Source organism: Herpailurus yagouaroundi, unplaced genomic scaffold, assembly GCF_014898765.1.
Source record: "Herpailurus yagouaroundi ecotype Mexico unplaced genomic scaffold, PumYag 162, whole genome shotgun sequence".
In the NCBI taxonomy this organism is placed as follows: Eukaryota; Metazoa; Chordata; class Mammalia; order Carnivora; family Felidae; genus Herpailurus; species Herpailurus yagouaroundi.
In genome coordinates this window covers 15,512,887-15,526,707 of record NW_024412403.1, presented here as the reverse complement: position 1 = coordinate 15,526,707, position 13,821 = coordinate 15,512,887, and the positions used below count along the sequence as shown (strand labels likewise).

The 13,821-nt window shown below is 39.2% G+C and overlaps 1 protein-coding gene across 6 annotated transcripts in view; it reads right to left on the bottom strand.

Annotated features, from left to right (window-relative positions):
- Window positions 1-13,821, bottom strand: part of GRIK1 (glutamate ionotropic receptor kainate type subunit 1) — a 379,538-nt gene that overhangs the window by 102,951 nt on the left and 262,766 nt on the right. For all 6 annotated transcript variants that reach the window (XM_040484086.1, XM_040484081.1, XM_040484082.1 and 3 more), the window contains exons 5-6: window positions 5,255-5,308; window positions 2,115-2,288 (exon numbers count right to left, since the gene is read on the bottom strand). In XM_040484086.1, the coding sequence (XP_040340020.1) occupies window positions 2,115-2,288; window positions 5,255-5,308 (228 nt within the window). The remainder of the gene's footprint in view (window positions 1-2,114; window positions 2,289-5,254; window positions 5,309-13,821) is intronic.

Genomic DNA, 13,821 nt, shown 5'->3' with positions numbered 1-13,821 from the left:
TTTCTTTCTATGGTATCTACATGAGATGACGGATACTAACTGAACTTACTGCAATAATCGTTTTACAATATATGTAAGTCAACCTGTTAGGCTGTACACATTCTACAATGTGTACAATTATATCTCAGTAAAATTGGGGGCAAACAATTCTGCACGACCATGGGATCCAACTTCTAGTGGGTGCTGTGTTCTACCACATTTTTGACTAGTCTAGACATGATCTGATATAGCTATACACTCCCCACTTTTAGTGCCCTGGTGAGCCCTTCTCTTCTGTTCTGATAAACCCCTATTTTCTTTTTTATAGTGTATAATAATAATAATAAGCAATAACAGAGCCTAGAGATCTCTTTCTTAGAGGAGATGACAGTCATAAACTTTAGGCAAAACAGGACCTCTTCCATCCATTGGAACTTGGCTTTGTCATGCCTCTTGCCCACGGGACTGTCATTTGCCCAGGTCACCAAGAGCTGTGCTGGGGAAATAGCAGTACCCCGTGCCTGGCCTGAGTCAGTGTGAGTTGTGAGGCTCTTTCCTCCTTATTAATGATTTTCCTCATCTCAGTCAATATGTACAAACTGTTCTGTCAGCTCAGTATAATTGAATACAACAGATGCTTTTTTTTTTTTTTTAAATAAATTAAGCCATCCTTGTGATGAATATTTACTGTTTGGCATGAATCCACAATCTGTGTTAACATAGCTCCAAACTGTAACTTTTTTTAGTGGTATATACCAAGCAGAGGTAACAATTATTTGAGATCTTATCCTATGATAGAAGTCTCATTGGGGGCAGGGAGTATAGTCAGAGGGTTTTGAGCCATATTTGAACTCACTGGAACTACAAATCCAAGAGGAAAACGAGAAAAACCAGTGTATTAGCATAGCTCTCTGTCTCTCTCTGTCTCTGACTCTTTCTCTCTCTCTGGCTTGCTCCTCCCCTTTCAGAAAGCCTAGTATTTCCTCAGATATTCTCTCCTTGTTCTTATTCAAAGCAACATTTTAAATTGCCCAAGGCTCATTTGTACCAAAATGCTTCCCATCATTATCTCTCAGATCACTTTGTGTATTTTAAGAGTTATTCCAGGTTTGAAAAACAGACAGGGAGCTTGAACGTGGAATCATCCAGAACCACTTCATTCATTCATTTATTTTTTCTACTCACTTGTTTCTCATGAAAAAAGAAATCCCAAGTTCATTTCTCTGCAAGATGATACCTTTCAGTTATCAGTAAATTGCATCTTTAAAGCAAGAGTGCTTCTCCCGATGATGGCAAGAGAGAAATGAAATACTAGGCCAATTTCAAATGCTATTACCTGCCTGTATTCCCAGTGTCTTTCCCTTTAGATGACACTGTTCCTACATAGAAAGCTTTTTTTTTTTTTTAATCTCCTGCTATTTTCTTCATCACACAGGGAGCTTCATTAGAGAAATAAAACTAGGGTAGGTGCCTTTGACAACAGAAGACAAATGATGTTAGCGAGAAGCTCTCTGATGAGGCAGTTTGCAATTTATCTGTTCAGCCGAGTACCTCTCCTTTGTCAGGGGGTGGGTCTGGCAACTGCTTCAAGAGCAACATATGGCTGGTGTGAATCACTGTCAATGTCTGCAAAGGTGTTCCTGTACATATCCAGGCAGGAAGAACGTGAACACGCCAACTGTATGTAAATCTTGCACTTTTCCATGTGTGCCGCCGCTTGCTGAGATGTGGCAGAAACGAGGAAGGCAGAAATGAGGTTCTGTCTAATTTTTGTAGGCAGCTTGTTCCTCTTCTCTCTCTCCCTTCTCCCCAAGGCCACATTCCCAGGGGTAAAACTCTCTCCACTTACCCTCGCTTTGGTTTCTGCCTTGGATCCATCTGGCTGACAACGGTGGCTACTCTTATTAACTTGATCTGAGGCGTGTACAGCCAGAAGGCTGAAAATAGCAGTTTTTGAGCATAGCCATGCCGAGGCATTGAAAATACCTGAAAAGTTTACTCCTTCTTCTTTCACTCAAGTCAAGGCACAGGTTGTGATACGTTTACTCACACTAGGGAAGGCATGCGAGATTCTTAACCCAACCCCTGAGGAATTCAAACATCACCTCAAGTGATTCTATTTTAAGACTACTTACTGTCATCATGCCATCCAAAAGGCCAGTCTCTGGCCTGGGGGGGGCCTGCAGTCTCTCCATGGACCACTTCTCAATGATGGAGGACACGCGAGGGTTGTCAATATTAAGCAGCCGAAACCCGGTCATGTTTACACCACTGTACCTATAGAGTTCCAGATCTAAAGCAAATAAGTCCTGCGCAGTATTAAAAATGATAAAAGTAGAAAGGGTTAACATTTTCAATGCTCTCTATGCAAAAGAGAATAACGATCGCAGAAGCAAAAGATTAAAATGGCAAACATCCTCATGCCACTTCATGAAAGAACATTTCCTATGGTTCTTCCTTTGTGTGCTGCCTGAGAAGCTCTAAGGCAGTGGACAGTTTTCATTTGCATCTATTCTTTTGCAACACTGTTAGAGTTTGGTCAAATCAAGAAGAGGAATTTGGCTGTCAATAATTAGTATGCCCTTGGGTATTCTGAGAAGTTGGAGAATTCTGTCCGGGGTATAGTGTTTGGGGTGCTGGCAGGTATCTTTGTGTCCACTTGTTCTGATGCTTTTATTTTATACACGAGAACACTGAAAATCTGAGTGGTGATGTGATTGGTTCAAGAATGACCCGCTTGTCAGTTCCTCCCTTCTCCATCACATCTGGCTGCCTCAGATCTTATAAAGGTGGTGGAATTTGGAACTTGCATATGCACTTGACAGGAAGATCATTTCCAGGAGGAAAAATTATCATTTCCTGGCTCATTGAAAATCACCCACGTCCCATACATTGAGTGCATGAAGAATGTTCACCGGACACAAGCTCTGAATAGGAAGCGAAGCGTTCTCTTCAGAGAATAAATTGGAGCATAGAGTTGTGTGAACCTGGGTATCACAACAGTAGAACTAGTTCCCTGTCAGACAGCATTTCCAGAAAAAAACATTTAATCCACTCGTGTCTTCCATGACAGAGGAGGCTGAGTGTAAACCAGGGGTTTATGTTGATTCATATTTAAAACAGACCTATGCGATAATTGCAACTTTTTTCTTATGAAGAAAGGTTTGACTCTAAAATGCCATTAAAAATGCCTCACATTGAAGAATAAACCAGACTTCCAAAATAACATTTAACAGGAAAAAAAAAGAGAAAAACTTCCATGGAAATTTCCTAACGGTGTAAATGCTTTATGGAAGTGCAATGCAAGATAGTATATTATCAGTGATGACCGCAGTTCTAAGGAGAAAGAAGTAGCTTCAGAAATACCTCATGATTTGTATTTGCAGAAGATGCATCCAGATTTGTTCTTTTGAAGAATTCTTCTCTACACTGCCACCCTTTACCAAGATAATGTTGGATTAGACTGTAGAATTTTAAGAGGGCAGCTCTGTGCTCCTGGCTCAGTATCAGAAAAAGAGTACTGCCTTCTAAAGTGTTATATATATATTTTTCCCTTTGTACTATGTAACTCTCTTTCTCCTTTTAAGTTTTATTAATACTCATGGGCAAGAAGGGTAAGAATATATAAAAGCAAAGCATGGAAGAAGGCAGATAAAACCAAAGGAAAATGCTTAAAGAAGCAAATTTAAAGAAGAAGACCTAGAAAGATTTCCACCCAGTGAATGGAAGAAAAGTTACTCAAACTACAAGAGGTCAGACAGAAAATTCCAGAATGCATATGGAATCCTTCACAGACTCCATAGTACGTAACGCAGTGTGCTAAAGTGGATACATTACACAGGTGCAAAATTAGGTGGGCTTAAAAGTTGAGGTTTCTATGCAATATAGAATACGGAAAGTCTAGGGTCCGATTTGCAACACCTGCTTGTCAGGGAAGGATGAAAAAAGCAAGACTATGAGAGTAAGTTGTTTGTTCCTGAAAGGTCTCTGTGAAGACCAGCCTTTTTCTTTGTTCATATTCTTTCTCAAATTTCAACAAAACTAGCCTTAGGAGGGTGCACAGCCAGGGAAGATAGAAATTTCTGTGGCAGGTGGCCATGCCACCTTGAGTAGAACCCAGGTATTCATGGTGATGGGGAGATGGTTGTACTTGTGACCTAAGATGCTTTCCAGGTCTCAAGGTTTCCCTTGACTGTTCTGACAGAAGACCTGATTAGGATGTCCATGAGGGAGGGAAGATCATGGAAACTTTAGTTCAAGATCTTCTGCCCTGCATCCCACTCCCTTGTCCCAAGCTCTGGAGCAGTGATGATTTTGGCACTTGCCCCAGAACATTGGTCTCATGATGTCCTCTGTACCTCTTCATGCTCTCAGAGATACTTGAGTGAGGAATAGAATGAACTGTTTCTATCAGTAGTATTTATTCAAGGACAGCTGGTCCTTGTTCCAAATTCTTATATTTCCCTTACTCATCAGCCTCCCTTGCAAGTTTTATTTGGTAAAATGGTACTTAATACATTTCCCAGAATCTGGGTGGATTTCAGTGGATACACCTTAACAGAGTAGTAAAGAAGGTTGGTTTTACGTTTTCTTTTCATGTAAGAAAGTGGAATGTGTGTGTGTGTGTGTGTGTGTGTGTGTGTGTGTGTGTGTGTTGGGAGGGGTGTAGTGGGGGGGGGGCACAGATTTTTGAAGTTGAATGAGAGCTATCACATCATTCACATGTGTTCAATGCCCTAAGTCATTCTCCCTTGATCTGATACTCTCAAAATTTAGAGTGTTGTTTCTTAATTTCTTAGGCTCAGTGCCATTTTTTTTTTTTTTATGGTGAAGAATATTCTCTGTGCAAAGCATCTCTGATGCTCCTTTTCTTAATGGTCTTCAAAACACCTGACAGGTGACCCCTGGCTAAGCCAGCTATCTACTGGACTTGGGCAGGTAAATCACATAGATCAAAAAAGCCAAGATATACTTTAGTGTGCCTTCTAATGTATATAGAAAATGTAGATGATTCTTCTTTATGCATATGCACTTTGACAGTTTCTATTTAATGGAAGTATCATTTTAATCCCTTTCCAGATGCATATACATAGATGCTAGTTTAAAAAAGAAAAAAAAAACCCTGCTGTTCAGCATTTCTGGATTTATAGGTTTCTTAGGAAAGTAATACAAATCTCCATGACAATATCCTGCCTCTGACACTGGTGGGGATGACTTTGAAATAACTGGAAATGTTTCCTATAGCATGGAATACGTTTCTACCAGATGTGCTTACCAGGGTTGTGAAAAAGTAGTGATAGTACTCAGTCATCATGCCCATGAACAGAATCTGCAAAAGAGAAATACGGGGAAAGAATCAGAAACAGAATTATAATAAGAAATAGATCATGAGTAGGGCAATTGCAATAGCTTGAGGACATAGAACAGGAAGAGGCTTTGGAAACCCATGGATTCAGCAGATCAGAAACCTGAGACAGATCAGTGGCTGATGTGGGCTGATGCGGACCCAGGCCATTAACCTCCATCCAATATTCTTTCATTAGACTATGTTCGATCTTCATTGAAGTGGCAGGTCTAACGATCAAATTTAAAAATAGTTTATGCTCACCAAAGTTAATATTTGGAATTGTTCTTAATAATGCAGTGTTTTACTTTCTTTATTGCCTAGGTTTCTGAGTAACACCATGCTTAGATAGATATTTTATTGATCTCCTTAGCTTTAATACTTACCGTAATGCCTCAGAGTAGAACTCATTAAATGTTGAATTGCAATACTGGTATGTAGATGTATTTAAATGAGGATTTATACATATGCATATCTCTGAAGCCTCTCTCTCTACTGCTCTCCCATCTTACCCCACAGTGTGAGGAGGGGAAAAGAGGATTTGTTTGTAGACAGAAGGATGGGGACCATTCCTGTACAAATGCCACACCACCTCTTAATTCTGACCCCCAGTTACCTACTTGGGATCTTGACAGTTGGAGACATTCTGTGTGTATTGTTTTTGCCTAGAAGGGGAGGGAGAAAGAAGGTGAGCAGAAAGGGCAAGCTTTCTGGGTAGAGGTAGTTTATTAAACTGTGATCTGATTTTGGATTCCTGGAAATGGTGTCCACTGAGGAGAAATAGTTGCAAATGACTTGGAGATAAGCAACAGTTTCTAAATCTCCCAAATCAAGGGCATCGCCTTCCTTGGGGGCAGGTCAGCAAAGGACTATTTGGGTGTTGTTTCTCGGTATTTGTATAGAAATGAATGCAGAAGCCTAGGAAATAAAATTTCCAAGTCGGTTCTCCCCACAACTCTGATAAATTCTGAATGCAAATGAGAATACCCTCTGGAAATTTTAAAATCGGATATTCTTAGACTCCATTACCGAGCCATCCTGAATTGGAATTCCTCAGAGCAGAGTTTGGATTTCTGTATTTCACAGCAGTGGTTGAGAATCATCAATATATGGAAAACATGTCCATTCACAACAAAGAACAGACTTTTATAACTGCAATTGAAGAAATGGATTGCAAAGATCTCAGGAAAGGCAACATATGTTATCAGAGGTCCTAGAAAGTGCCTAAGATATGTAAACTAGAGTGATTTCATGTGAAAAGGTATAAAGAATGAAGAGAGTATTCAATGACAGCACTGAACACACCAATCAGACACTTTTTTTGCCCTCTTCTGCTAATGTGGAGACCAGAGGAATATTTAGTGAAATTGTAATGTCACGAAGGTAAGACAAATGACAGGAAACTCTCTCTGAATCCTGAGCCCCACCGTGTGTAAGTCACTCCTATGGTGATAACAAGACTGAGCTCACAAAAGAATTTTAAAAAGGGTAGAATTGCTTTAGGGCCATCAATAACGTTTAAAGCCATGCATGGTGAGGTCTTGTTAGCTGGTCTCTTATATCATCGGAGCATAAAGAGCTAACCTGCCACGGTCAGTCAGGAATCCAATTTTTCACTTTGGTTGTTAGATAGTGTAATTGCAGCCAAGCCTACCTCTTGAAAGAGGACTGGGCAAGTTTTATGTCAAGATATAGAGCTGGACACTGAGGTTTAAAATATCGTTTCTAACACTGAAAAAGCAACAAAAAGGCACCTGAGTTTTCAGCTTTTCACTGGGCTGACTTTTCTTTTAAAATGTGATTTCGGAGGGGCTCCTGGGTGGCTCAATCTGTTAAGCATCTCACTTTTGGTTTCGGCTCAGGTTATGATCTCGTGGTTCATGAGTTCAAGCCCCACATTGGGCTCTACGCTTGGCAGTGCAGACCCTGCTTAGGACTCTCTTTCTCTCCCTCTCTGCTCCTCCCCTTGCTCATTCTCTCTTTCTCTTTCTTAAAAATAAATAAGTGAATTAAAAAAATAAAAAATAAGAATAATACGTGATTTGGAGACGTTTGGTCATCAATTGAGGGCATAGGCTTTTTTTTTTTAAACATTTTTTGATTGGATGAAAATATTCATTCGATATGCCTCGTATTTAATGTCAGAAAAAAGTTATGAAGACACAGTGAATATTCGTCTAACAGGTCTACTTTTATTGCAGATAGAACCCTTGGGTCATCTGGGTATACTTTTTATTTGGCACGCTAGAAAAATCTCCATTCTTGACTTTCCTACTTAGTGCCTGGGTGAGTTTCTCCTAGTTCTTCCTTTGAATTTCCTATAAATGGAAAATAAGAAACGAATATAGTCATGGATCATTCACCTGCTACCTTTGTGTACTCACTAGGACACAGGTGATTGAGAAGCTTCTAGATAAGAATAAAGCCAGTAGCATCAAAAGTGGTGCTTTTTAAGCAATCATCCATGTAAGAGTCTGTAGACTGGTTGGGGCCAGCAGTTTGTCATCTAATAATAGTATACTTTATAAATAAAAGTATTGCATTCACATGATGATTTTCTCTCTGCACATTGGTATTTCCACTAAAAGTCATTAAGGGATTACGAAAATGTCACATCAAGATAAATGTCAGTTTTTCAAATAAAAAAGTATAATCATGATATGGGGAGTTTTCTAATCTTGGCAAAACTGACTTTTTCCTAAGAAACGTTACCCTCTTTGAATTTTGATAGCGTACTTATCTGCCCGACTAACTGAGTGGTGCTGACCTAGGCAGTGTGTACCTTACCAAAGCAATATTGCTAGAAACTAGTTCTGGCTATCTCTAAATCATTTTTTACAGCACTAAACACACCACATCGCACACATTAATATGAAATGAATGTGGCTGTCAATACTGTTCATATTACCCTTCATTCTTCCACTAATATATTCTTTTGATAGTGTTTGTTTCTTAAAAGGATTATTCTTATTTAACAACCCTTGACATCATATCATTGACCTCGATTGATAGACAGTACAAACTCCAGCCCTTTCAATAGCATTATCTATCTGTAATAGGGGCAATACTGAGAATCTACTACTCTTCTTGATTTTAGAAGACCCATAGTTTAGACACCATTGATGCCATTGCCAATTTCCCATCTTGAAATGCAAATGGCAGGATTGCATTTCTTGTTCTCTTGTACTTGGGGGGAGCCATGTGCCGGTTTTGGCCAAAGAGGTGGGGAAATCCTGACACGTCACCCTCCAGAGACTCACCCTGGATAGGTGATTACCATGGTTATCAGGGCCATAGCAAGCTGTTTTTCTTCTGAATAAAAACAATTTTCTGTTGCATGAGTTTTGCAAGGCATGGAGGTGTTCTTTTTTCATGACTTTGTTTTGACTGCTGGGGAGTTTAGGGTGAAAACTGTGGGTTCTTCATTAGCAACTAGTAGGAACGCAAAGTATATATATATGTGTGCTCATGCCATTAAGCTTTGTTTTTCTTATCTAATATTCGTCTTTGTTCCAACTCCTCTCCCCTTTAAAATGTATTTATCACTTTGTTTCAAATGTACTTTCTAGGCTGCTTTAATTCCTTGTATAATAGAACTATAGTGCATAATAAATAATCATGATTGGGAGAAGCTAAAAGATTTTTTTCTCACGAAGAGGGATGAACTGTTCGGGTCTGAGGTAGCTGAGTTGGGTTAGAGTAGCAAAAAAGGCCCCCCAAAATATTATTCTTTGTTAATAATAAGAGCTCAATTATAAGAGCTTAAGAGAGACTATGGTAGTTAATTTTATGTGTCAACCTGACTGGGCCAGTGGATGCACAGATTAAACATTATCTCTGGGAGTGTCTGTGAGGGTGTTTCCAGATGAGATAAGCTGTTGAAATGGTGACTCAGTAAAGCAGATGTTCCCCTCCCCACAATATGGTGGGCATCATCCTGTCCACTGAGAACCTGGATGGAACCGAACTGCAGAAGGAGGAGAATATGTCCTCTTACCTCCTGCCTGACTACCTGAGCTGGAACTTTGGTTTTCTCCTGGCCTTGGACTAAGATTTTCACCATAGGCCTTTCTGGTTCTCAGGCCTTCAGACTCAAACAGGACTTACACCATGGCTTTCCTGGCTCTCCACCTTGTGGATGGCAGATTGTAGGCCTTCTCAGCCTCCAGAGTCATGTGAACCAATTCCCCAATAAGTCTCTTCATATCTCTCTCCTATTGGTTCGGTTTCTCTGGAGAACCCTGACTAATACAGAGAAGACTACCAAAAGACTAAAAATCTTGATACTCTGAATACATTTGATATTCCATGCTATCTAGAAAACATAATCCTTAAGCCAGCAAGAGGAAGGGTGGCTGATACCTATTTGAAGAGATTCTCTGGATTAGGATATCACGGAAATGCCACATACTATTCTGTTGTTTCAGTGGCTAGAAAATAATTACTGTTTTTTTCCCTCCCTTTGGTAGTTAAAATGAAGCATGAAGATAGAAAAGTACTCATTTACAGTTGACTCTCAAAAGGACAATTCTAATGGTCCCACCATTATCAAAATACCCTGGGGCAGTTACTGCTCATTAACAATGGTGGCCTCACCTCCGCCCATCCACTCTCTGCAATTTTTACAATAAGACACTTATGACCTTGTTCACAGTAGCATTGACTTTCCTTTTCTATTCTCAGCAAAGACTATCTCTTGGAATTAGATGGGTTATCATATGCAGCCCAAGCAGCACAAAGATCACATGTTAGTTTGTCTGAAGAGCCCTCATTCAAGTCTTGAGGAAGATAACCGAGACAGTTAGTGGGCTCTAACTCCTGTGTTTAGTGACACAGTTGGCCTATGAGATACCTGGAAAGTCTCTGGGTAGAAGTCTTCTGATAACATTTCCTGGTATCTCAAGAAGTCTGCACCCTATTTGAGCCTGATCACTTTCTAGAAGGCAATGCAGTGCTATAGAGGCAGTAACAAAAAATTCTCTACAAATTCTCAGCATCCATTGCTAAGGGCAAGCCATATGTCACAAATAATTGGCATAACAGTGCTATCATAGTAGCAGAAACTTAAAATGAAACCTGGAGTGCTCCTATGTGATTTTGAGGTATTCCTGTAATATTTATAAGGGTTTTTATTACTGCTTCTTTTCATTGAAAAATAGGTGTCTTCGAAGTTTATATTGACTAACCTGAAGTGTATTGCTGCTTTTATAGCCTTCTCAATATCAGGATAAATTCTCAATCATCAGACAAGGTTTTTAGTCAATAATTTCAAGTGAACAACTTCCAAATGTATGACATGCAATGTGGCTAAAATAATGGTTTTACCACAAGATAGAAATAAGTTATTTCAGTGTAAGAATAATCTTCAGGAAATCCATTGAATGATATCAAGTTTCAGAGCAGTGATTTTTAGAAAAACGTTTGAGTGCTAGGGTATAGTGCTTTCTCACCTACCAAGTGTCATACTTTAGGCTGCATCTACACTGTCTTTGGAGAAGTTGCTTCTTCAACAACACACTTTTTAATGTTGACCTTCAGTAGAACAATTTAGGTATAAGTAGGCCTTGAGATCAGTCTTTATTGCTTTTTTTTAAAAAAAGATACTCATGCCAAATTAAATGATCATAATCTATATCTACAAAGGCAACAGTGGAATGCATAGAACATAGCATTGGATCCCCACTCCTTTGGAGTAGGCTAAATAATGACCCCATAAAAATGTCCATATCCTAATTTCTAGAATCTGTTAATATGTTACTATACATAGAATAAAAGGATTTTGCCATCACAATTAATTTAAGGATTTTCATTTGGGGGGGGGGGGGGTGACTCTGGGGGGATTACTCTGCCTTATCCAGGTGGGCCCAATATAATCACCAGGGTCCTTATAAGATGGAAGCAGAAGGTCAGAAGGCAGACAAGGTGATGTGGAAATGAAAGCCGGGGGGGAAAAAGGCAATAGATGTGGGGCCATAAGCCAAGGAATGAGGACAGCTTTTAGCAGCTAGAAAAGGCAAGGAATTGGATCCCCCCACAAAGCCTTCAAAAGGAATGCAGCCTTGTCAACTTGTAAAGTCATATTGACTTTACACTTGTGACCTCCACAACTATAAGTCAATAAATTCATGTTGTTTTAAGCTACTACATTTGTAAAAATTTGTTACAGCACCAAAAGAAACCAATGTACCTCATTTGCCCATCTTTCCGTGATTATGGCACCCGAGACTGAACAATTTTGGTATATTAATAGCAAGTGCACATGTCAAGGGGGAAAATGTTTGAAGTTTAAAACATTATTTTTATTTATTTTTATTTTTAAATTAAAAAAAATTTAAGTTAATTTATTTTGGAAGAGACAGAGACACAGTGCAAGTGGGGGAGGGGAAGAGAGAAAGAGAGAGAGAGAGAATCCCAAGCAGGCTCCATACTGTCAGCACAGAGACCAATGTGGGGCTCAAACTCATGAACCATGAGATCATGACCTGAGCTGAAACCAAGAGTCGGCCCCTTAACCGACTGAGCCACCCAGGTACCCCTGAAGTTGAAAACTTTAAAAATTTTTCCGTGTCCTTCCATTCATGTGCACCTGCTAACTCTGTGTCTGTGCACAGATACCAGCCATCTACAAAGAGAGTCTAGGGATTTTCCATCTGTTGGAAGATGGTGCTATACCACTTACAAACCCAGGCATCTTCCTCCTGCCCCCAAGAGAAATGAAAGAAAAGCAAAGGATAGTCCACAAAGTGTTGGTGAATGAAATGGTCATGCTGTTTGGGAATATCTTTCAGTTGTAATTTCTTTATAAGCTTCTCTCTCTAGAAGTAGGGTTAGGACGAGAAGGGAAGCTGATGCTTACAGATATTAATAAATGGAGTGGAAAACAATGAGGTAGTTTAGCTTCTGACAATCCTACCAGAAGAGCCAGATTGCATCACTCAGGTGCACAACAGAAGAGATTATGCTATTTAAGGGATACTGACTGCTGACAACAGAGCAGGAAAAAAGATTTCCCCTGGCAGAATGAAACAGGCAAGTTGGCAAATAGGAGAGAGTCAAGATTTTGGAGGATTACATGAACCCGAAGAATAAACTGTCAGTATCATCCAAGGAAAACTGGTAGGAAAATGATGTGGAAAAAAAAAAAAAAAAAAGAACACAATGAAGAAAAGTTTGAACAGCAAAGTACTGAGAAAATCTAAAAGTACTGAACAAATCTAGACAAAGTACTGAACAAATCTGGAAAGTTAACAGAGAATAAATATGTTGAACACATTGTAATCTTGCAATAACGGTGGCAATAAAAACTATACCTCCAATTACTCTGCATATAACATTTTGAGGGAAATATGGGCATGCAGCCAATAATTGGTGGTCTTGCTGGTCCCATGAGTTATCCATAGACTAGTGAAGTCATCGTGAGTCTGGGTCCTGTTCTTCAGCTTTTATGGCTTTTTATTTTGCCCATGTATTTAATAGCTACCAGGCTTAGAAAATAATTATTTATATGAGTATTTGTCAGTGTATTAGCATCTCTAAAGAACTTTTAAAAAACACCAATACCTGTACCCATTCTCTAAATATTCTGATTTATTTGGTCTGGGGTATGTTCTAGGCATTGGTAACTGTTCAAAACTCCCCAGGTAATATCTACATTCAGCCAGAACTGAGAATCACCTATTTATATTAACCAAACGTAGTTTTAGGCTATAACAACAATGATCATTGCAACTGTTTTCTAAGTGCCACGACATACCCACTGCTGTCATACTTTTTTTGTTTTGTTTTGTTTTTTTACGTACTGTTGGGGAGAAAGTGTTATCCTCAGTTTATACATTTGAAAGAGCATATAACTATGCAGTTGAACCCAGGCTAGATATTAAGCCTGGGCTCTTTGTGTTATATTAATTTATTAATTGATAATAGGAGATGTATGTAGCAGGAAAGTCAATAATTTGCACAAAGTTCTTCTGGACTTTGAGAACCCAAATAAAAGCATATGATTGGTGAGAGAAGAGTTAGAACCACAGGAGTTGATGCTTTAATATTAGGAATGAATCCAGCAAGCCAAGAGAGTTGATAAGCTGCCCATATATTTTTGAGGGACCCTCCTGTCCAAAGAGTTGGACCTAGCTGTACAAGGTTGTGCCTTGGATGGTGTTGCAGGTACCATGAGGACCCTCACTCACCCTTCCTCCTTCTATCAGGATTTCAGACTTACGTTGTTATTTTTATTACAACATCTCTTAGATATTAGAATTAATTAGATCCTAATTTTGAATCCCTTTGGTAATGTTTGGGAAGACCTTTAATCTCCTAAATGGAGTATACTTTCATCAAGAAAGGGCAGTTTGCAAAAAAATTGTAACTTTATTATTTTTTTTATTTAAAAAAAATTTTTTTTTCAACGTTTATTTATTTTTGGGAGAGAGAGAGAGAGCATGAACGGGCGAGGGGCAGAGAGAGAGGGAGACACAGAATCGGAAACAGGCTCCAGGCTC